The sequence below is a fragment of the Magallana gigas genome, chromosome 5 (assembly GCF_963853765.1).
Source record: "Magallana gigas chromosome 5, xbMagGiga1.1, whole genome shotgun sequence".
Lineage (NCBI taxonomy): Eukaryota > Metazoa > Mollusca > Bivalvia > Ostreida > Ostreidae > Magallana > Magallana gigas.
Genome location: NC_088857.1, coordinates 51,520,423 through 51,544,246, shown reverse-complemented (window position 1 = coordinate 51,544,246; position 23,824 = coordinate 51,520,423). Strand labels below are relative to the sequence as shown.

The 23,824-nt window shown below is 31.2% G+C and overlaps 2 protein-coding genes across 4 annotated transcripts in view; both read left to right on the top strand.

Moving 5' to 3' along the window:
• LOC105320584 (MAM and LDL-receptor class A domain-containing protein 1) overlaps positions 1 to 13,650 on the top strand; it is a 55,835-nt gene extending 42,185 nt beyond the window's left edge. For both annotated transcript variants that reach the window (XM_066086292.1, XM_066086290.1), the window contains 6 exons: positions 4,365 to 4,452; positions 6,840 to 6,961; positions 7,590 to 7,722; positions 10,174 to 10,346; positions 10,902 to 10,983; positions 13,514 to 13,650. In XM_066086292.1, the coding sequence (XP_065942364.1) occupies positions 4,365 to 4,452; positions 6,840 to 6,961; positions 7,590 to 7,722; positions 10,174 to 10,346; positions 10,902 to 10,983; positions 13,514 to 13,521 (606 nt within the window). In that variant the 3' untranslated portion in view covers positions 13,522 to 13,650. The remainder of the gene's footprint in view (positions 1 to 4,364; positions 4,453 to 6,839; positions 6,962 to 7,589; positions 7,723 to 10,173; positions 10,347 to 10,901; positions 10,984 to 13,513) is intronic.
• A 2,898-nt stretch (positions 13,651 to 16,548) lies between these two features.
• Positions 16,549 to 23,824, top strand: part of LOC105320585 (uncharacterized) — a 34,005-nt gene continuing 26,729 nt past the window's right edge. Inside the window, exons 1-7 of one of the 2 annotated variants that reach the window (XM_011418571.4) lie at positions 16,549 to 16,734; positions 18,586 to 18,768; positions 20,386 to 20,486; positions 20,649 to 20,775; positions 20,853 to 20,996; positions 21,080 to 21,168; positions 21,241 to 21,364. In XM_011418571.4, the coding sequence (XP_011416873.3) occupies positions 16,674 to 16,734; positions 18,586 to 18,768; positions 20,386 to 20,486; positions 20,649 to 20,775; positions 20,853 to 20,996; positions 21,080 to 21,168; positions 21,241 to 21,364 (829 nt within the window). In that variant the 5' untranslated portion in view covers positions 16,549 to 16,673. The remainder of the gene's footprint in view (positions 16,735 to 18,585; positions 18,769 to 20,385; positions 20,487 to 20,648; positions 20,776 to 20,852; positions 20,997 to 21,079; positions 21,169 to 21,240; positions 21,365 to 23,824) is intronic. The other variant, XM_066086280.1, reaches the window with a different exon arrangement.

Sequence of the window (23,824 nt, the reverse complement as noted above, 5' to 3'; positions counted from 1 at the left end):
GGTCAAATTTAACATAGATATACCTTAGGAAAATGTTTAAAAAATCTTCTTCTCAAGAACCACTGCACCAGAAATGCCAATATTTACACAAGAGCTTGTATATATAGTGAAGATTCTAAATTGTAACAATCGTGACCCTCGGACCAAAACTGGGGCCTCAGGCGGGGTTCAAAGTTTAACATAGATATACCTTAGGAAAATGTTTAAAAAATCTTCTTCTCAAGAACCACTGCACCAGAAATGCCGATATTTACACAAAAGCTTGTATGTATAATGAAGATTCTAAATTGTAGAAATTGTGACCCTCAAATCAAAACTGCAGCCCCAGGCGGGGTTCAAAGTTTAACATAGAACTACATATGAAAAATGTTTAAAAATTTTCTTCTCAAAAACCACTTCACCAAAAATGCCAATACATACACAAACGGTTGTATATATAGTGAAGATTGTAAAAATCGTGACCCCTGAACAAAAAGTGGGGCCCCAGTAGGGGTTTAGATTTTAACATATATAGGAAAATGTTTTAAAATCTTCTTCTCAAGAACTATAGTGCAACTGTTTGGGATATTACTATGCATACATGTACATCCTTAAATAATGTAGATTCAAAAAATTGTAACTCCCGGACAATTGATGGGCACCAAGAGGGGTTCAAAATTTAAACATTTTAAAAGACATAAAGGAAAAGTTTAAAAATTTTCTTCTCAAGAACTACAATGTTTTAGTTTGTGGAATTTCTATGCCTTCGCTCATGTAGATTCCTAATTGGTAAAATCGTGACCCCCGGACCAATACTGGGGCCCCAAGATGGGGTCAAAGTTTATTATAGAAATATAAAGGTAACGTTAAAATATCTTCTTCTCGAGAACTACAATGCCTCAATTTGTGAGATTACTATCATGCATACAACCTTGGATAATGAAGGTTCGACAGTTTTAAAATAGTGACCCCTGGACTAATACTAGGGACCCAAGATGGGTTTAAAGTTAAATGTAGAAGTACCGGTATATATGGAAAATGTTTAAAAATCTTCTTTTCGAGAACTACAATGCATCAGTTTGTCAGATAACTACGTAAGCACCCTCAAATAGTGTAGATTCGAAATTATAAAAGCTGTGACCTCAATCTAATACTGGGGCCCCAAGAGGTGTTCAAAGTTTAGCATAGAAATATAGAGGGAAAATGTTGAAAAATCTTTTTCTAGGGAACTATAATGCTTCAGCTTGTGAGATAACTATGCAAGCATCCTTAAATAATGTAGATTCCAAATGATTAAAACTTTAGCCCTGGACTAATACTGTGGCCCCAAGAGGGGTTCAAAGTTTAACATAGAAAGATATATTGAAAATGTTTTTAAAAAGTTTTTCTCGAGAACTATAATGCTACAGTTTGTGAGATTATTATGCAAGGATCCTCAAATTGTGTAAACTCTAATGTAGTGGAACCAAGAGTTATCTTTCTTGATGTTCTGTACAGTCTGAGAGTTATTTCTCTTGAAGTGGAACTCTGCTACGTTCAGTTTTTCAGGTTGTGTACGTGCGGTCCTACCGCAGTGCTGCACATTTTCATTCCTATGTTACTGTTTATGTTGTTCAAGCCAACCATAAACCTCGGACCATAACTGGGTCCCCAGAAAGGGGTTCAATGTTTAAAATAGAAAAAGCATATGCTACGAAATGTAATGTTATAAGGAACTGCTGTTCAGGTGAGCGATGTGGCCCATGGGCCTCTTGTTATGTGTTACTCTTACTTTAATATTTCCTTTGTTTTTGATCGTGTTTGTAAACGTTCTTAGCGTTCCGATATTACTTTACGTTAATTATGGGCACATGTATCTTGTCGATTGTTGCTTTTTTAAGGTTGCTCGCCACACTGTGTAATTGTTTCACAAATCGGCAGAACAATATTTGATTATGATAAAAAGCATGATAGGAAAGAACCATGAAGGTAAAAAAGACGGGAAAATGTGCGATTTTTGACAAAAAATATATTTTTTTTAAAAATGCATTCAGTAGATATCAACAAAAGCCCCAGGCGGATTCGAAAGCATGATCTGCGTTTTGCTGTAAAATAAACAAATATAGGGCGTATTTCGATTAAAATAATGTTTCTTAGCACACTCATTTTTTAAGTGAAAGTATTGAAAGATAAAAGATATATTGAATATGTTTTAAATTTGAATATTGATCGCAAAAAATATATCCATTTAAGTTTTGAATGAATGAATATTTAGGTTACTTGAACTACAAGCTCAATTGAGCTTTAAAGACCACTTTTTGTCCATCGCACATCTATCTATCCGTCTATCTGTCAGTTTTTCTTACATTATCGACCTCTCCGAAATCCCAGGGCTGATTTCAACCAAATTCGGTACAAAACCTTTTTGGGTAAAGGGAGTTTAAGTTTGAAAAAATTTATAAAAATGAAGGACGACAAATATACATGTACAAGGATTTATACTAATATGTTCATTCTATGTAAAATAAAATGAATGCGTAAAAAATCCAGTGGAAGACCTTATAGTGATTATAGTGGTTTGTCTTTATTTCTTATTATTTTTTCCCTTTTTTGTTAGAAGAATTTCTCAGAGACTGCTGGATAGATTTTCTTGAAATTTTTAGGGTGATAGAACATGATAATATCTTGAGATGACTTTTTCGTTATTGCCAATTTTATTTCCCTTTGTCAGTTTCCTTTCCCGCGACCTAAAACGTTTTCACCTCGAGATTTCAGAAACGGTATGGACCTGAACATCCAAACGTTGTAGGATGATAAATCTATATATGTTAATATTTTTAAACTATTTTGTTTTGTTCGTCGTAACATCAGGTTGTCACAGAAAGTACTTCAAAAATTATTTTTTGAACGTAATTTTTTTTTTATTTTACATAAAATGAATATATTAGTATAAATTCTAATATATGTCATCTATGCGATGTTAGATTAACCAAAAAATATACTTTCGGTGAGATATATCAGGAAGCTTTTTTAATACAAATTTTGTACCCGCTAGTTCTTAGGCACTGTAAGTGATCAAGGCATAAAACTAAAGTGGATGACAGCATTTGATTGAAAATAATTATAACAGGTTCAATTTTATCGACCGATATTTCCGATCCTCACCGGAAGGGTTCAAACAAATCAAGTTGTTTATAAGTTTAACTGACTTCTTTGCCAGTTTTTCTAGATGATAAACAATAATGTGCGATTGGAAAATTAATAATAAATGCTAACTTTAATTTTCATTGAACACTTCTGTTTGTCCGTTCCTGTCCCGATACAAAAAGCCTTGTCTACTTGAGGTCTCAAGAACGTTAACGACTTGACCATCCAAACTGCGAGGGAGGATACATTTGTAGACCTCTGTATGTGTATAATCTTTACATTGTTTTGTTTTAACTGGCGTAACTTCCGGTTGTCAAAGGAAGTATTCGAAAACTTTATATATATATATATATATATATATATATATATATATATATATATATATATATATATATATATATATATATATATACATATATATATATTTTATTTTGAATGAAAGTAACATATAGACATGGTAAAATAAACAAAAATAGTTCTACTTCTGGTGAGACATCTCAACTATCTCAAGTAGCTTTTCTTTCCTTTTTTTTTTTTTACAAATTTTGTACAAGCAAGATCTAAAAAAAACATTAAAGAGATCAAGACACAAACATTTGTTGATGATTAACATTTGATTGAAGATGTGTTTCATTTTGTCGTCCGTCACTTCCGGTTTTCAACGGAAACGTTCAAGCAAATGATGTTTTTAACAAGTTTTAAACTTTGTCCTTGAACATTTAATTCAGTTTGATGAACAGTTACATACCGTCTTTAATCACTTCCGTTTGTCCCTTTTCAGTCCGAAGAAAAAAGAACATTTTTTAACGAGATCTCAAAACTGACAAAACCTTGAATAAACTTTGAGTAAAGATAGAACAATTTATGAAGATGTGTTGACCATGTTCTTTTTGATCAGGCGTGACTCGCGATCTGGTCGTTGCAGGAAGTACTCAAATTTGACATTGTTTTTTATTTTACATCTAGTAGAAGACACTGGAAAATTCCTTCACAATATATATTATACCCATTTTCTTTTTACAAGAGAAATGCAGTAGTCTTACAAATATGATTTTACGGATGCAACATGAGTAACGGATGACCTTTTTGTTGCTGTAGCAACAAAAGTCTAGTCTCAAATATTTTTGATTCGGATAAATATATAGTTTGCGCCCATTCTTTTGATCTTGGCTCAACTGTCTTCTTGTCTAGAACTAATCTTAAATTTTGATGCTGAAGCAACTTCTTTTTAAAACTTCATTATTATTTTTATTTTGCAGATTCAGTTTATTGGTGTCCGAGGAAATAGTTATAGAGAGGACATCGCCATTGATGATGTCCAGTTTTTGGATGGTGTTTGCAGCACTGGTAAATAACAACAATTTCTAATGTTTTTATTTTTTGTAATTCACAGGTTTACTTATAAATATTGTCTGACGTCATGACGTGAGGCATTATTAAGGTTTGAAAGTTGCCTTCTCCGAAGCAGTGCAGGCAGTGGGAGCAAGCAATATTAAGATATTTCATAAAAAAGATAAACCGATGTATTTTATATTATAATGTGTCAACAATTACATTCACGATTGATAAAAATGTTACATGTTTAAATGGGATGTAACAAGCAACAGTGAACATGGATTTCAAGTAAAAGTGTTGTTCACCAAACACGTGTTCAATAAGTTGTTACATATTTGTCTATTACGGTACAATATAAGTAATAATTGGTGTTGGATTATCATCATTAACAAAATATCATCAGTTTTGATTAAAAAAAATAAAATCATATATTTATTTATATAGCTGGAATATTTACTGGAAAAACTATATCGCAGAAGCGGAATATGATCCGAATTTCGATCAAATGGGGGATTTCATTTATATTGCAAAGGGTATAACTCGTTATTTTGCTAAATGTACATTAAAATATTACTAAACAAGTGTGTATGTTAATTCGATAAATATCTTCTAAAACAGTCTATCCAAAATATTATATATGAAGTTGTAACAAAACAAATGTCAAAAAATTCAAAATACTCCATGGTTCAACGCCAATGGATAAGTTCATTCAAACCATCGGATTGAAATATCAGCCGTTGCTTGAATAATAAAGCAGGAATTCGCGTCATATTGTCTCGTTCATAGTTTTTGCGTGCCGATTAGAGGACGAGTCCAAATTGGGATCATAAGAAAACACCGTAGCACATGTTCCGTTTGTACACATCACAACTGGTGGCATTGGGGTGGGGTAGGCTGCCTCCGTCCATATTTTACACAGCGGACGCTTTTCTTAACTTGACAAGTAAAAAAAATGAATTCTAATTGAATTGAATTGAACTACCCCCCCCCCCCTCCTCCCCAATTAGAAATTATATCATGATTTTGAGAACTCACCATTTTTATCCCCGATAAGCTTGGTTAAAGGACAAATGCTATTCATTTTCAATTAATTCTGTAAAATATTTTTACAATATCGTTAACTACAACAGTTTAAATTAAATTTTATGTACGACTTGACAATACACATTTTCCGTACACACGAAAAAATTCATGTTTTGTTAGATTTAGGCATTGTAAAGGTAATAAACAAACAATTTGTAGAAATGGGGAGTAAGAAGGGAAGAAGTTAAAAATAAAAAAACTGAAGCGAACAAGAGATTAAGTTCATCCAAATTTAATCCAAACAAGCAGCCGTCTGAGACGAATTTTGGGCCGACTTTCTCGAACAACAGAAGAACAAGTTAATAATTCAGAAGAGACTTTGACCAGTATCGTCAGCATTGTTAACCGGGAATATATTTCATGTTAATTGCTGTAGATACGTTACTCTATTTAAAAAATCGGGGTGGAATTGACGACATGTTAACTCGAATATTTCCATAGTGCAGACTAGAAATCGTTAGATCTTTAACTACGTTTCATATTTATTATAAAACTTAAATTTGCCTACACGAATTGTCTGAATGCGTAATATGTCACTGAATAAAAAGAAAGAAGCTAAAAAATTACTAAAGTTTATTTGTGGTGTGTTTTGTTTTTGCTAGTAATGGGAGGAATTGTACAATAACGTAAATGTAACCCCATCCCCCTGCATACGCCTTAGAGCAAGAACAGGGATAGGAATAACGAAATACTTTAATTCATGGAGGTTTTAGGAAAAAAATATTTGATCTCTTTAATTACATTTTAAGTAATGCATCCCCCACCAATATATCATTTCGCGAGAGGATGCTCCGCTTTGCGGTGCACTTGTTTTAGTTGTTTTGTCAAGATGTTTTGAAAGAAGTTGTGAACCCCCCCCCCCTTTCAAAAACGATGCTACGTGTTTGATTGAATATCCTTTCTAATTTCCTATGGTTGGAGATGACAAATGTCTTTGATTTTGCATCTTGATATAAAAACAAATTGCAATTATTTATCTGCACATTCTGTTTATGAAATTATGATCAGCAGCGAAAATTAAAATTAATTTCTTATAAGATGGACAAATTGACACATGCATGCTTCCATTAAATAATATTGTTCAGTCAGGCAAGCTTTTGGAAAATCTATTACTTGTTATAACATTGTACATGTAGTATCGACAGTTAAGGGAGGCTCGTTTTATATTTGGTTACATATGGATAGATAGATAGATAGATAGATAGATAGATAGATAGATAGATAGATAGATAGATAGATAGATATGCGAATAAATAAATGGTTTTTTAATGGGGTTTTTAATTCATATCATCTACAATTCCGTTTATTTTATACAGCTATTCCCATCACAACCCCGTCACCCAATACACTCCCTCTTAACTGCACTTTTGAGGACACAACTGCCTGTTTCCTGAAAGATGTTGTAGGATCTGACGACTTTGATTGGACCATAAGAAGTGTATGTATTTTTATGTTATTATTAGGGGGCCAAACTTTATTTGAAAATGATGCTTTGATATTTAGCGGACTAATTTAAAACACCATAAAAAAAGAATAACTTTTTAGTGTATTTTAAATTGATATAAATTTGAAGCGAATATAAATAATATTGCAACATGCACATGTTATCATAAACAACAATCATGTCAAATGTTGACATGATTGTCTGTGCGATAAATTCGTGAAATCGTTTATTCGTGAGAAAATAAATTAAATTTCTAATTTTAATATGTATGAAGACATTTATCTGGCTATAAATTTATTTAAATAAAAATATCATTACGTGAATTTTTCATCGGATTAATGTTAAAACGTTTTTGGGTTTTTTGTGATTTTTCCCTTTTATATCTTTTTCCTTATTGCGTAGCTTATTTTTCAAAGGATATATTCATCACATGATGCATGGCGGTGGGATATGTCTTCAAAATTCGAACACAAAATGAAATTGAGAATAAAAAATTATTGTTTTTTACTTAACAATAGGATTTCATTTTCAAAATATTCCTCTACACCGATTGGGATTTGATTTTATTAATGTTACCTTTGTTTATTTGAACACTATGTGATTTTCTTCATTCACAAAATAGTCCTCTACACCAACCAGTGGAACTGGTCCTACCAGTGCGGCTGAAGGAACCAAATATGCGTATATTGAAACTTCCGGGAAACAATTAGGTTCAAAGGCTATTCTGGAAGGTTCTGTTTCAGTTCCGGCGGCAGGTAAAGTTTAGCTTTTCTTTGTATTATTACTTTCACAATAAATAATTCATATGTGGTCTGTAAGTAGAATAGTCTGTATTTTATTATTGTTTGCAGCTGGTGTTTCCTTTCAAAGCATGTTATCAGTTTGGAATTATAGGAGTAGTTTCTAAAAATTACCTTTAAAACATTAAAAAATCTTGAAGGTTACATCTAATTTTGTATTGACAATGCCGTGCCTTGAACTTCTTTTCTGAAACCACTTGGCAAATTTCAACCAAATTTGGCACAAAACATCCTTATGGTTTGGTGAATATAAATTGCAGAAATGAAAGACGATCTTTATTCAAAGCGGAGAAAACCTCGAAAATGTAAAAAAAAAAAAAAAAAAAAAAAAAAAAAAAAGGGTGCATTTTAAAAAATCTTCTTCTCAATAATCATTGAGTCAAAATCAACGTAATTTAGCATAAATAATCTTTATGGAAATTAAAAGAAAATTGCAAAAATTATGGGCTAATTTTGTTCCAAATTTGAGTTAATACAAAATCAATAATATTGGGAAGGGGGTGAGCTTCAATCAGTTTATAACATCGGGTTCGGTATTCCATATCTCGAAAACCTCTTCGAAGCGGCCATATTAAAAACGGGTCGATCTGGCAAAGATGAATTTGTTTGTTGTGCAACAGTTCGCGTGCGAAGGGAATCTTAGAAACATGCCAGATACACTGGTGCCGATTTTGTGAAGTTAATTGGGGTTCAATAATTCAATGCAATGACAGTTTTCACTTTTGACGGTAATGTTATCTTGTTTTGATTTACGTTTCATTTTCAATAACTATGCTTTGTAACCTGGAGAACTATTGCCTGTATTTTGTAATTTTTACGTATCAAGTCAAACATAGACTTCGGTAAGTCAGACAGTTGACTGGTAACCTACGCAAAATAAGCAAAATCTGATGCATTAAAAACATACATAAATAATTCATTTAATCGAAAATTCGGTATGATCTTTGCGTAATGGTTGATTAATGCAATGTTTTGTTAAGATGCTCAGCATTGTCTCTAGTCTATTCATTTTTAACGGAGTTTAATATCGCTGACAGAAATATGTAGGTATATATATGATTTATTTTGAAAAATAAATTGTGCTCCTTCTTTGTTTTAGTGCATGTTTCTTCTGTTTTAATTGTTTGCAATTTTATATCTACTGACTATATTTGAGTGTTAAGATTCAAACTATAAGCAAGATTCAGAGCTTTGCTTACAATTCTATGTTTGCACACAGAGCTGAGGCGATGCTTTTGTTCATTTACATTTTAAATGCTAAAAAGGAAAAACCAAATTTTAAAAAACTTTAGTTAAATGTAAAAAAAAAAACTCTTGTAAACAAACAATGACTCAAACCTAGAAGAATTGTGAGCTCTGTACCTTGCTTACATGTATAATTTTACGATTGACGCTGCAATTTTGGTTGATCATCAGAAATGTCTCGCTAAACGTGAAATGCTTGTAAAGGAAAATTAAAGGATGATAATATCCTGCATCGTCGCAAGCCACGGTTTTGTGTGTATTCTATTTCCACAATGACGATGGATATGCTCTAACTACTTTCTGGGGTCCCCTTCTACGATTAATTATATGAAATTTACATCAATTTTGATAGTTTTCCAGACAAAAGTAAATAAAAACGTTGTCTTTAAAACAGTCTCCATAGTTCTGACACATTACTGTTATGGGATTAAATGCATTATCGATCGCTATTCTTAAGAAAATTTTACAGCGGAAAATCATCTTGGTTTGTAGCCATTTGTTTTTTAATAAAGATGAAAATAATGGGTGGGCCATCGTAAAATAGAGTAATATGCCTGTCAATACATTGATTATAATAGCTTTTGTTTGCACATATCACATGACAACATTTTTCATTCGAATCCATCCGTTGATCAAGTGAGTAAGGTTATAAAAGGTCACACGAGTTCACGCAAGGTAACAACAATCGTTTATAATTGGAAATACAAACAAAATTTTAGGATGTTTTTAATTTGACTAACTGAGGTACAATTTTCTTCGCTCACATATAGGAATGCGTTAAAATAAATACAATACCTAGTAAGTAGTTGAAGAAGAAAATATACCTAACTGCATATATATATATCAATCACTGGTGGTCAGAAGTAAAATAAAGGGAATTGGAAGTAAACAGTGTACCCCTACCAAAAATTTAGTTTCATATCTTGCATAGGATCGTCTTATTTTCGGTAAAAATGGTATTTCATAAAGGTACAATGTCAAAGATTGAGTGTATGCAAAATTAAATGTAAATTAGGATACTTTATGTATTTTCTTTTTATTCTACCGAGGAGCCATATGGCATAATATCCTTTGAACGCCATTATAAAGTCATTGTTGCTCAGGTGAGCGATGTGGCCCCATGGGCTTCTTGTTATAAACACCGATTTGATTTTTATTTAGATTCCCCAATATGCTTGACATTTGATTACCACATGTATGGAGCAAGCACTGGCACTCTGGAAGTGAGTTTTGACGACATGATTTACTTTTATGAAAGTGGTGACAAAGGAAATCAGTGGAACAAAGCCAAACTTATTCTACATAAGTGTCCAGGAAATTCAGATGTTTCAAAGGTGGGATATTCATAGACAATATAACGTTCAGGATTTTAATTCAAAACTGTATCTTCGTAACGACTAATTTATGTATACATTAATTTCGTTTTTCAAGATATACTTTTTAACATATGAAAAAATAATTGTTTGCTTTTCATATTGTATGAATTAAAACAAAAATCACTTAACAATATTGTCTCAAAATTGTTCTACTAGCCTTTAGTAGAGGGGAGGCTCCCTTGAAGTACAAATTATAAACAACAAATTTGTAAACCGCGCTAAATTTTTTTCAATTTTTTTTCTTATCCATGATCAAATTAATTGCAACGAACATATTGATGAATTTAAATGACAAGTTTAAAATTTAAGCAAACTGTATTTAAAAAGTTTACTATTCAAGGTTATTAATACAATTCATTGGCTTGAAATGATTAATTCATAGTTATATCTATTCAAATTTTTTATTCAGTCCAGTAACTTGCAATTGCTGCTTCTATTTAAAGATTGTGCAATTAACAGGATATAACCATAAGAATAACAAGTATGACTGATTTTTTTAAATTGTATTTTCAGATAACGTTCATTGGTACCCGAGGATCCAGTTACAAGGGCGACATTGCAATTGATAACGTACAGCTTACAGATGGTCTATGTGGTAAGTTTGGTCAAATCACAAAAAGGAGAATAACCATTGATATGACAATGAAGGCCAAAACCCATCTACTTTGAAGCCATAGACAAAAGTTTTGTTACTAATGTAAGCTATCTGATATATTGGCAATTGTTTAATTAAGTTAGAAGATCGTTTTGAATAATTAAAAATTAACATTTGTCCCTATAGAAGCCGAGAAATAGAAATATTAAATTTTGAATTCTGAAAAATTTATATTCTTCATTTTTTAGTTTATGAGTAAATGTTTAAAACTGCCTTAAATTTCATATTTTCTTACATAAAGCGTTACATAAAATATAAAAAGGTTGTTGTTATGAAAATTATCTTAAGTTATAAATTAAGACATTTTGTATATATATAAACTACAAAATGTCTGCAGCAGAGTAACTGCCAACACCTTTGGTATTCAAACACGTGTGAGACGATTTCATTAGCTTTAATTGAATTTAAGTGATAAGTAATTATTGTGAAATTAATCAAAAAACTACTTAAATTTTCGATAAACAAGCCCGAAAAAAGAATTAATGAGAGTAAAGTGGTGGACACGCTTTGGCGGATCCAAATCAGGGGTTGTTGCATCAAAATATATACTGCAATCAAATAATCTTAAATGATTTCGTGAAGAAGAAATATATTTACTGGTTACTTATGTAAAGTATACATAGAAGTTAAGATTTCACAAATGCTTATTAAATAAAATGAGCCAATTTGTTTCTTGAAAGCGCGATTTTAGATTTGATCTCTAGTTAGAGAATGGGATGGAACTTTCCAAAACGGTGTAACCAGGGACGCGGGTTGTTTAAATAACGTCATGGCAAAAAGTGGACGAGTTCTCTAGTTTAAGAATTTAATAAATAAAATGAATTAACTTAAAGAAATTTTAGTTTTGATAGAAAAACCGTTCCAGAACGGGGTAACCAAGAACGCAGTTTGACTAATTAACGTCACAGCGGAAAGTATTGGGCGAGTTAGCCATCAGGTAGTTACATTGGATATGACAACTTCGGTTTAAAGTATGCAAATAGATATATGCATACACTAACTCTTTTTAAATTTCAAATTTTTAAATTTTTCATGCAACGACCGATCGGTGGTAAACTTAAACATTAATTTGTAGACAACGAACAAATTGATTTATGCATAAAACGGGGAAGTTTAATTAAGGGGGAACCCCCCCCCCCCCACCAATATTTTTGAAGACACCTTTTATCTGAAATTCCTATTTGGAACAGTGATAAAATTTATAATTTGTCCTTAAAAACAAGATTTAGAGATATGACGCACTAAATACTTACCCAATAGTTTGAATTACAATAAAAGAGGGGTTTTTTACTGCAACAGAACGAATTAAGGCGACATACATGTATATCACATCAATTAAAGTTTAGAGTTTTTATCCCTGTCCGCTCTTCTAAATGTCAAGCCATGCCGTATATTTTTTTTATTTAAAAGAATAGATTAAGAAAGCAATTAAGGAAAACACCTAATATATACAACTATACGCAAAATATATGGTTTAACATATTAACATTTTATCAAAATAATGTGTAAAATATTAATTTGCAAGATTGCGCGCTAATAGATAATATTAATATATTTATCAATTATACATTCTAACTTGATATGATTTAGTTTGGGATCAGTTTAATTACCACGGGGATCGGTTCAAATTTAACATTTTTCAATTTTTCTTTAATTTTACCATTTCATTTCTATTTATTTTTTGAAAAATGATTATATAGCAATTGTTCAATGCAAGTGCTAGTTTATTTGTAGTTTTTATCCATAGGTTTAAAGAATATCTACAGTTCTTGTTTTTCATTTTCATACTTTTTTAATAAAAATATTATAAAGTTGATTTGGCCATTTTTGACATGTAATTATAGATAATTGTATTTTGCATTAATTGATACCAAATTTTAAGCTCTAAGATGTACTGTTCGCAGTAAAAACGATGTTTCCGATTTCTATTGAAAATACGAAAAAAAAAATCATATAAAATTATAGGAAGCCGATATTAATGTCATTGTTGTATAATCATTATTTTAAAAAATTATTCTTTACACACCAACTCATCAAATAATGCATTGGTGTGTTGAGCCAACTTGATGAATTGATCTAAATAATTTCATGCGAGAGGCATGTAGTTATAACCAATAAACTTGTCGAGCAGGATGCCTTTAGCATTGGATATACTTTTTCAAATCAATCTTCATGTAAAAACCATGTGAACCATTGTCCACAACTCAGACACCAAAATTTAGCAGTTTTAATTTTGAAAAGTAAACGTACGCCACAATATTTAGGCTCTTGACATTACTATGTCTATTTTTCTTTAAGATTTCTTTTCGACCAAATCAAACTATTTAAGCAATAAATTTAAAAAAGATATTACCTGACAACCAAATGTAGATGTAATTCAAAGTAAAAGGCATCCGTTAAGTAAATTGAAGTCAAAACTTAAATTGATATGATTATTTTGGTCATTTGTAATTCGTCTATTCTTTTTCAGTAACCTGAACACCTGATTCTTGGAAAAGCGAAAAAATGCGTAGCTTATGTTCAATTATGGAAAACAATGTGTTTGTGGTATACACTTTTGTAATCTTCACATAAATTTATGTATTCCTTTACAATAAAATATATATCATGCAATCTTTGTTTGTCACTGAAAAATTGGTATTTCTAATACAAAACAAGAAATCATATTGACGCAAGCGTCAAATGGGCCGCAAAAACATTATTATTGTATGAATCATCATTGGTTGTTTACATAAAAAACATCACAAAGAAGAAAATAACGAGTTGGTTGTACTAATTTCTATGGTAGATTTTAATATATTTTCAGTAACACGTTTTGAAGTTTAACATTTTACTACTATTAATAAAAATCGAGTTCGTTACTGTAATCATTTCTAACGGTAATTGTATGATTATTGCCATAGTATGAAGTAATATCAGTTATATAATTTCATGTCATTCGGGTCTTTATGTCCCGTCGATCCCGATACATTGTTTTGAAAAGAATGAAAGAATCCGAAATTTCCCGAATAGATTATAGTCTCGATAAAAACGCACCGAACACGACAGTCTATGACCTAATTTACATTTACGAGCAAAACAAAAAAAATGTAATATTTTTTAAAAGGCATAAATCATATTTCTTCATGCAAATTTACTTTACTGGTAATTCATGAAAATAAGCATAGTAATAATTCTGTAAACAAAAAGCTATCCCGCAGAAACGCAGTTACAATATTTAAATGTATATCAAATAACGGACCGCCTTCTGGCGAGATTGTTCTATCAACTAAGAGCTATTTAGTAGACAACTATTTAAGTGAATGAATTTATCTTTACAAATATTGATATAAAACCTCCTTAGAAGGACACCATTATAGCTATGATAGGTAGAAATAATAAGATAAAGAAGACTTGTACATCCATACCATTTTTGGATCAAAGAGCAGACATAAAAAAAAAATAACCAGTACAACAGGTATGCTAAATAAAATCGCATGTAGTATAATAAATGTTGTGAGGAACTGTGAAGGACACCAGTTTAAGGGACCCACGTTTAACCCTGTGTATAAGCATAGAAGGATTCACATGGTGATGCTTGCTCCTTTTGTCAATCTCCTAAAGACCACCTGGTATGATTGAATAACTGGGACCAACATACAGGCAACCCTATCGTTGCTTCATGTAGGTAACATGGACTAGCCTTCAGTATTCCCTTACTTAGTTGGGCGGTTGATATTACACTAGCAATAAGCAAACATTTCTAATTCTTTGTACTTTTGCTCTGATTTGTCTTATATTTAAATTATCTAAAAATAAAACAAGGTGTTTGAATTTGACAATGATGCTGCCAAACAATAAAAGCACTTCCACTGAGTGAGACCCGTATTGCGTTGGTAATCTTTGTTGTTATACTTTCATGTTAAATACTGAAATCTGATTGGTTAAGACGCAGTTAATAATATATAAATAGTGCCTGTTTGGGAGTGTAACAGTTGAAATTGACACACCGAGAAAACCATTGTCAACCGACGCGAAGCGGAGGTTGACAATGGTTTTCGAGGGGTGTCAATTTCAACTGTTATCCTCCCAAACAGGCACTATTTATTTTGTTATACTGAATGTCTTTTTTTAAATTTTTAAGAAAATTTTACTGCTTTTATATAGGAATAACGTGAATTCTACAGCGAACCGTACGCGCATAATTTTCGCGCATGTAACATTTTTTATTGTTATACTTTCATGTTAAATACTGAAATCTGATTGGTTAAGACGCAGTTAATAATATTTACTATTACCCTCAGCGTTAGCAACGCACTTGGCAACGGGTAACATTAAAAAATATTACATGCGCGAACATTATGCGCGTACGGTTCGCTGTAGAATTCACGTTATTCCTATATAAAAGCAGTAAAATTTTCTTAAAAATTTTAAAAAAGACATTCAGTATAACAAAATAAATAGTGCCTGTTTGGGAGGATAACAGTTGAAATTGACACCCCTCGAAAACCATTGTCAACCTCCGCTTCGCGTCGGTTGACAATGGTTTTCTCGGGGTGTCAATTTCAACTGTTACCCTCCCAAACAGGCACTATTTATATATTATCATACCTTTTAATTGAATTATACCATTGCAAGAAAGCAATGTTTGGGCACGGTCATGCATCAGATAGAAATTATATTGAAAACATGGCAACAATAACGTCTAATTTAATACACAACGTAATTGGTTACCAGTATTTGAATTGTCAGAAATGTCAATGATTGATCATAATCGCGTTGATTTCGAATCAACCGAAAGTTTAGTTCCAGCCTGACTAAAGACGACATCTACTACACAACAATTATAACAATTATACATATAGTTTTGTCATAAGGTAAATTTTGTACGTAAATTCACCAAGAAGCTTACACATTATTTTTTGCTATTCAACAGTTAAATACCAATTTTTTGCTTATTTCCTACTCAACATTTCTAATAAAAAGATCTTTTCAGGATAAAAAAAAATTACCTTAAAGTTTATATTCCGCTCTGTTCAAGGAAATGGATTCGGAAAAAGAAGACATATATTTTGACCCAGATGGACATGGAATGGGCTGGCCGTAGTGATTACTAACTTTTTAAGTGGGCCACGCATTAGAAAAGGAGCTGAAAATGACCATAAGAACATGAAAAAATCATTTGAACAACTGGGGTATTCAATATCATTTTGATTTGCTTGAAAATTATCCTATTTCCTACAGTTACCTTCCACTGAGTTTTAGTAACCGAATGGTTCATCATAAACGCTGGAAATCTTTAAAGACACATTTGTATGAGAAACATATTATGTCCGTGGTTATTTTCAATATATAATATAATTAAACATAAGTAAAGCCTTTGACATTCAAACAGGAACGCAACTTAAAGTTTCCTTAACACAAATGAGTACGACTACTTCCTGAACTGTAATCGGCCGGAAGATTCACAAGTGCAAGCTGTTTTATAACAATATTCAAATATAAACACTTACTCATATTACTCATATGAAACAGGGAAGGAGATTAGGAACAGTCTTAACTGTGACATACAACGATTCATCAAAATAAAATTGTTAATAAGAATTTAAACTTTTTCATGTGAATCTTGTCCTTCATTGGACACCAACAAAATGAAAGTATTTGTGACATGCGTTATGGCTGTGAGCATCTTAACTCTTCAACTTGCCACAGGTAAGTTTGCAGCAGATTCAATTTAAAATGTTTTTACAATAGTTTTAAACACTTTGCATGAAAGCCCTTTATATGATCGAAGGGAAGTTATTCAACGATGTGTGGTAGATTAAATTTGTAGTGTATCTTTTCTAAAGTATTAATGTAATTATTAAAGTTAATATACAATTTTATTTTATGATTTTATGGAGCAAACTTCTTTATTATAGTTTTAAAAATCGTCTGAAATACTGATGCACTGATTCTTAATGCTTCAATGGGCCGTCCATTTCTCCCCCTCTTGTGTCATCTCATACGTGTGTTAATTATGATATCAAAATTTACAAGTATTTTCTCTACGTTGACAAGACGGTGTAAACGTAGACGAGTAATCAGACATTGCTTATATGTAAAAGGGATGAGTAAAATACTTTTTAAAAAGTTTTATCATTCTTGTCTGCACGTCTTTCAAAACTTAAAGTAAACACGTCACATTATACACAATGTTAAACAACACTTTTCAATCATTTTTTTCCTGCAGAAATCAATAAGTTGTTAATAAAGAAATGTTTAACTTAAGACTTAGTTTTGTATCATTTTCTGTTCATATGATACACCGATTAGGTCAATCTAAATCTTTTTTGGGAACTCAATGAATATACTACAGCATGACTACAATAAATATATATATTAAATCTCGACTATTCATTTTCTTGTACATCGCTTGTGCGTCATATGCTAAAAACACTTAACAAGGAATTCATTTGAAATATGAACCCAAATATGAATCGTATACCTGTTGGGCATTAAAATCAGTTTTACTTTACCTGCTGAACAGATACTTCCTGATTCAATCATTAGCACACGAATCTTGGTTTATTTTATTACGACGTTATAAATTACTTTATGTATATTTTGCTTTTTGTTTATTTTGTGTACTAATCTAACCCACGTTCCCGTTTCCAACGCGTATTTCCATAAAATGATCATGAAAACACGTAATACCTATATTATTAAATGTATCAGCAAAAACACTTAAAACTAATGTAAGACAACATGGAGATAGTTTCAATTTTCAGATAACCCCTTTTTATCAAAATAAATTGATTGGAATGAACACATTTCTCTTACGAAGATTTATAATCGACATTTTTTGTATGATTATCTTCAACATAGAAAATAGTTATAAATATCTAGAAGCAGAGAAGATGGTGAAGGGAAAGCGAACATTTAAATACTACATGTCTTATTTAAATGTCCCAGTTTTCCAAACACTTATTGATAAATTTGCCTGATTGCAATGCAGTATCTTGATCAAATTAATTTTCCTCATTTACATTCCATAGTTTGAGTAAACTGTTTCCATATTTCCTATAAATGTTAAATGAGCACTTGGTGTGCTTGTTAGAATTTTTTAAATTAATTATAAGTTGATCAGCAAAAAAGACCACAATGTCAGCAAATAATAAAATATCATTAGATATAGTCAATGATATTAAATGATAAAGTATTTTTGTATATAGTTGAAAAACAATTATATGGTGAAAATGTATCAGTATATGAAGATGCAGGTCAAAGATTGATAACGAAATGAAAAATATCATCATTTAGTCAAGAACTCTCATTACATGAAATCGTAGGAATTATTCTAAAGTAAAAAAGATAAAATACAGAAATTAAGAAATCGACATCATACGATAAAGACGTATCAACAGTATATGGCTGATTTAATTACTTAAGCAACACAAGGCATTCTATAATCTAGTATGGAAAGGTGAATTAGAACATTGTGTTTACTTTATTGTTTTCTTTGCTCTTGTTGTTTTGTTGAATAAAGTTATACCATATCGTTTTCAAACTTTATTTTCGCAGCCTTACTTTATGAATATGTGACGAAGAAAATGACATTGTTGGATGCCGATGAATTCTGTAAAGAGAGAGATGCAGAGTTGTACGACCTTAACAATATGGCGGTTGAACAACAATGTCCTGATATTGAGGGAGATTTATGGACGAGTTCAATAATATATGCAACTCCTTATATGTCTTTAGTTGGTAAAGATGTAACTACATAAATTTTAATTTGAAATTAAAGAGCGAAGGTGGTCATAAATAACCATAAGATCTACTTGACCTTTTTAAAACCAATTTGTTCGGCCAATAAATAATTGTTTTAAAAAGAGATGTATCAAATATCTTAACTTTTTAAATTTCGAACATTTTTTTTATCAATTTGTTCTTTAAGGCTCTTATATTAAAAGGCGATTGGTATTGTTTAAGTTGCCCATGATCATCAGGTCCTTTAATATGCAAAAACGTGGTTTATTAGTCAAAGGCACAGGCCTTTATCACACCCTTAGTATCATCACCCTTAATTTCAGTCAAAAACTTTATGTCACGATATGAACATTTACATGACTTCACAAAACATATGAGCTTCTAAATACGAATAAAGTAAATGTGCGAGTATGCTAAGTTTTTCCACGTGAAAACAAATCATAGCTTTCTAAATTCAAATACATAATAAAAAAAGCAATTCATGTCAAATTCTGTATCATACTCCATATCAACCACCGGCCAATATCAGCCCTCTGGCCTTAATTGAGCCCTTGGGCTGACATTGGAATCTCAGCTTGATATGGGATATGATACAGATTTTGCCATGTATTATTCTCTATTTATTAAACTTGTTGCAAAACGTGTGGATTTTACTGTCATCGTAATTTAATTACATTTAAGTATGATCTGTGTGCATGTTGTCTAAACCACAAATTGCGTGTTCAATACCACAGCGCGTAAAAACAAAACATATAAAATAAGCAATTGTGCATATTTACATTTGCGAATATGTGTTCTATGCCTATATGTTTTCTATGTAATATGAAACTAAGCTGTAGAATAGAGAAAGCGTTCAATTAAATGTGATTTTATAAGTTATGTTCATTTTTCTTCGTTAATGTTCCAGTCTGTCTTATCAATAATTTAGTATAAAAAAAAGTTTTAAACGAATAGCAACAAACACACATATATTACGTTCTTTACGACCATTCCTTAAATGATCATATAAGGCTTCTAAGGATATCAAATGCTACGTTTGTGTTTTTTGATCAAGCTATATAATGTACGTCGTAAACTTTCTGCCATTATACAAATGTTTAGTGAAAAGCATTTATAATATAAAATGAATCAAAGCAATGTCAACCATATTATGTGTGTGTACTGTAGTTACAAGTAATTTTTGATAGATCGAGAAACATCTTGCCCTTTTTAAAAAAAAAAGATAAGTTTTTATGCGTTTGAAAGAATATAAACTCAGAAAGAAACAAGTAATGTATTATAGACAATAAAGTAAAAAACAAAAATTGATAATCTTAAGCTCAGTTAACCATGTCCATTTAAGAAATAGTAAAGTTACATGTAATAGTAAAGTGAGGCAAATGCTTACAGATTAACACACATGAATAAATAACTTGGATCTAAACGCAAGTAATGCTTATTTTTTTTATATTTCCAAATTTATAGTTTTTCGCTGTTCTTTACATAAGTTTTTAATGCTTAAAACTGCATCATTGTCATTAAAATGATTTTTAAGATGAAGTTGATTTCAAATTATTAAAATTGATTATTTTGCTTTATCAATTCAATAATAAAATTATTATGATTGATATGTAGGTTGCTTTGAACAGAAAACAATAAAATCCCATGATTTAAACGTCACATCTATAATTGGTTGCCAATATCAGTGTTTCAACACCTCAGCTTTTGCTATTATGGTAAATCGCCTTTTTTGCTCCTAAATTTTATAATCACTAAGATCTTGATATTTCATTTTTTAATTTTCTAAGAAAATGTTTTGATAAATATTGAACTATTATGTTTAGAAGTTATGTATTTTAAAAGTAAATCCCTTAATTAATGATTTTGTTCAACTTCAGGATACAAAATGTTCATGTTTGGGGGATTTGTCTTCCCTAGGAGAACCAGTGGATCCCGCATTGTGTAACATAACTTGTGAAGGCACTTATTGTGGCGGGAAAAACGTCACTAACGTTTACGTCACCGGTAAAGAAAGTAAATTTCATGTTTATTTTTGTACTGAGATTAATAGAAAGAATAGGTATAATTTTATATGATTATAGTTGAGAATGAGTTTTTCGAAAGGAGGATTTTCTTGAGAAGCAAGACTAAATTCACCTCTTGTGTGACCACGCAGTGTATTGTCAAAAATCTACTTTACATGGAGACGGACTGCCAAACAGATAAAGAAATAGAAGCAGCTTGTAGTGAGTACAGATCTCGGTGAAAAGAACACACAGTAAAGTACATAGACATAAGATAATAACACGTTTTTCATGGTTTTTTGTAGGTACTTTTTTCTCCTGTACATTTGAACCCGGGGATCCATGCTTCCTTTCTCAAACTCTGGAAGATGATTTTGATTGGACAATAACAAAAGTCTGTATTTCATTGCATTGCTTGTATTGATTTCTATATGGATACAAACTAACCGTTTCTGTTTCATTGCAGAATAAGACAACGTACGGACCTGAGAAGGCTTATCAAGGATCTTTTTTCGCATTCGTTAACGACAATGAAAATTCTCCTCTACAAGGGGAAAAAGCAACTCTCCATTCAAACGTCATTATAAGTGGTAAATTTGTTCCCTAATTGTTTTCAATTCAGTGCTTGCAGAAATATCAAGAAAATACAAAAAAAACGTTCGTAGCAATCATGTCGTCTTATTGATTATTAAATACATTAAAGACTCGTTAGCAGTTGACGTCGCATAAATTTTTCGAAGTTTAAAAGTTACTGCCATGTTTTGTAATCTGGAATTATTCTGTAACTTAAATGACTACTTTGCCAATTGAGGTTTTGTAACAAAGACCAATTTAGCGTTTTAGAAAATTGAGAGTATATGGAATGATTTCCTTTAATGATCTCAACACATTAAATTTATCATTGAAGAATATTGCAAAAGTTTATTCATTTTACCAGACACACAAAAGTAAAATGATTCTGAATTTTTAGAAATATTGCACAATATATTACAGACGTCGATTTCAACATAACAAGCTTTCCAGTTTTAAACAATCATTTGAAAACAATTGGCCAATGTGCCTCATCATTCACCTTAACAAGAGTTATTGTATCAATTTATTTCTAAATATTTAAATATGAAACTTAAAACTCTCTAACATTCCTAGATTTGACACTATGCTAAACATCATATAAAAAGAAGCCTACATTTGTATATCTTAAGATCTAACACGCATTGACTGGCAAATCTTATTATCCTACGACTCAACTTATTATAGATAACAAAATTGTAAAATGAACACTGAATAATTATATAAAGTGAAAGAAGGTCACTGTGATCCTGATATATGTATGAGGATAAAAAAATACGAGGATGCTAATATATAGTTGACTGCCGTCACGAGAAAAGGGCCCTTAAGGTCAAAATTTCACAAATTCACTTTTTTGACAATTCCGATTAGTGAACTCTTTCTGAACACAAATATACAAAGATATCCAAGATCTCGTGTGTTTTAAGCATTTTATGACATTTTTAGTAAGAGATGTTTACACGATTTTGACGTAGCTAGTCGAAAACGTCACGACGTCACGAACGTCAAATTTTGTTTTGCATCAATTTTTTTCTTTCAACTTCCTTTCATCGTCTTTAATTGTTTGAAGTAGAATTAATTAATAATTTTCTGTAGTTCTAGATTTCTTACAATTTTGAAAAGATAACAAAGCTTTTTGATCATCCAGATATAGTTAAAGTTCTGCAACAATCCAGTTACACTTCCGATTAATCCACATGCAATACCCCCCTCCCCCCCCCCCCCCCGAACATAATATAGATAGATAAAGGATATTAAAGAAACAAAAATCAAATTTCTCCTCAACCTTTAAATACCTCAAAGTTATTTAAGCTAAATAAGCAAACAGGTAACAAACATAGATAAAGATGGTTAAATTTGATGCGTATGTTTCCCCAATTTGGGGGCTATGTTAAATTACATACACGAGTTTATTTTCAAAAAGAGAAATATATATTCTTTTTGATCAACCTTTTGCACGGAAATTTTAACGCATATTTACTGATATTACTTCTTAAGTATCTTAAGTTTATAGTTCTGACGCAAGTTTAAAATCAATAGCTTGTTTTTAAAACTCGGAAGTTATGTGGTGTTAAATAATTTTCCTGATTTTTCTTCTCTTTTATACGTTATCAACACTTATTTCTTATAAAATTACCGGTAAAATAAATCGGCTTTGACTGTCTCACTGAAAAGTTGCAACTCCAAAAATGTGGACAGTTGATTTGAGAGAAAAGGTTTTAACAAAAATTGCATTTTATATTTATAGATTTAAATCTACATAAACTAAGTAAGATTCCCTCTATTTCTTGATTGTAATTCACAGCTGTATATAAACAGACAGGACTGAAAACCACTCGGTCCAGTTCTAACCATGCAGTTTATCGATCGGTCGAAATCTTCAGCAGCCTAAGAAAAATCACGGATTTCACGATATAATCATGATGATGCCAAACTCAAATTCCCATATAAGACACTGGCCACAGCTTTCATCTAACGTACTGGTGTACATTGACAATAATTCAGTGACTTTTACTTACTTTTTATGGCCAATTAAGTTCATCAATATATTAAAAGAAAAATGTAAATATAAACAATAAAATGCTTTCTTCGGTGATACATGCGGGCCATAAAGATAGCCACATTACAGAACGCGGGTTACGTTAATTTCTTCGGTATAGATCGCTACCTATTGCTTATGTTTATCGTTTAAATATACTCGTACACACCTACATGTAATTAAGTGTATCAAATAAAACAGATCAACAAAATGCAAAAGCCATCCAAGTGCTGAATCTACACTACTATTAAATCGCTTAGTAAGTTCACGCGAACCGTTGTATTTTTCTAAACCATAATCGTTGAAATAATTAATTATATATAAGCAATGCATCATTCACATTTTTTTTCAACATGCAGGATTGCATGTAACTTCCAATAAGACTTCTGCATTATTTATGTCCATTTTTGCACTAATCGAGAGTACAGTGCCGATAGACGTA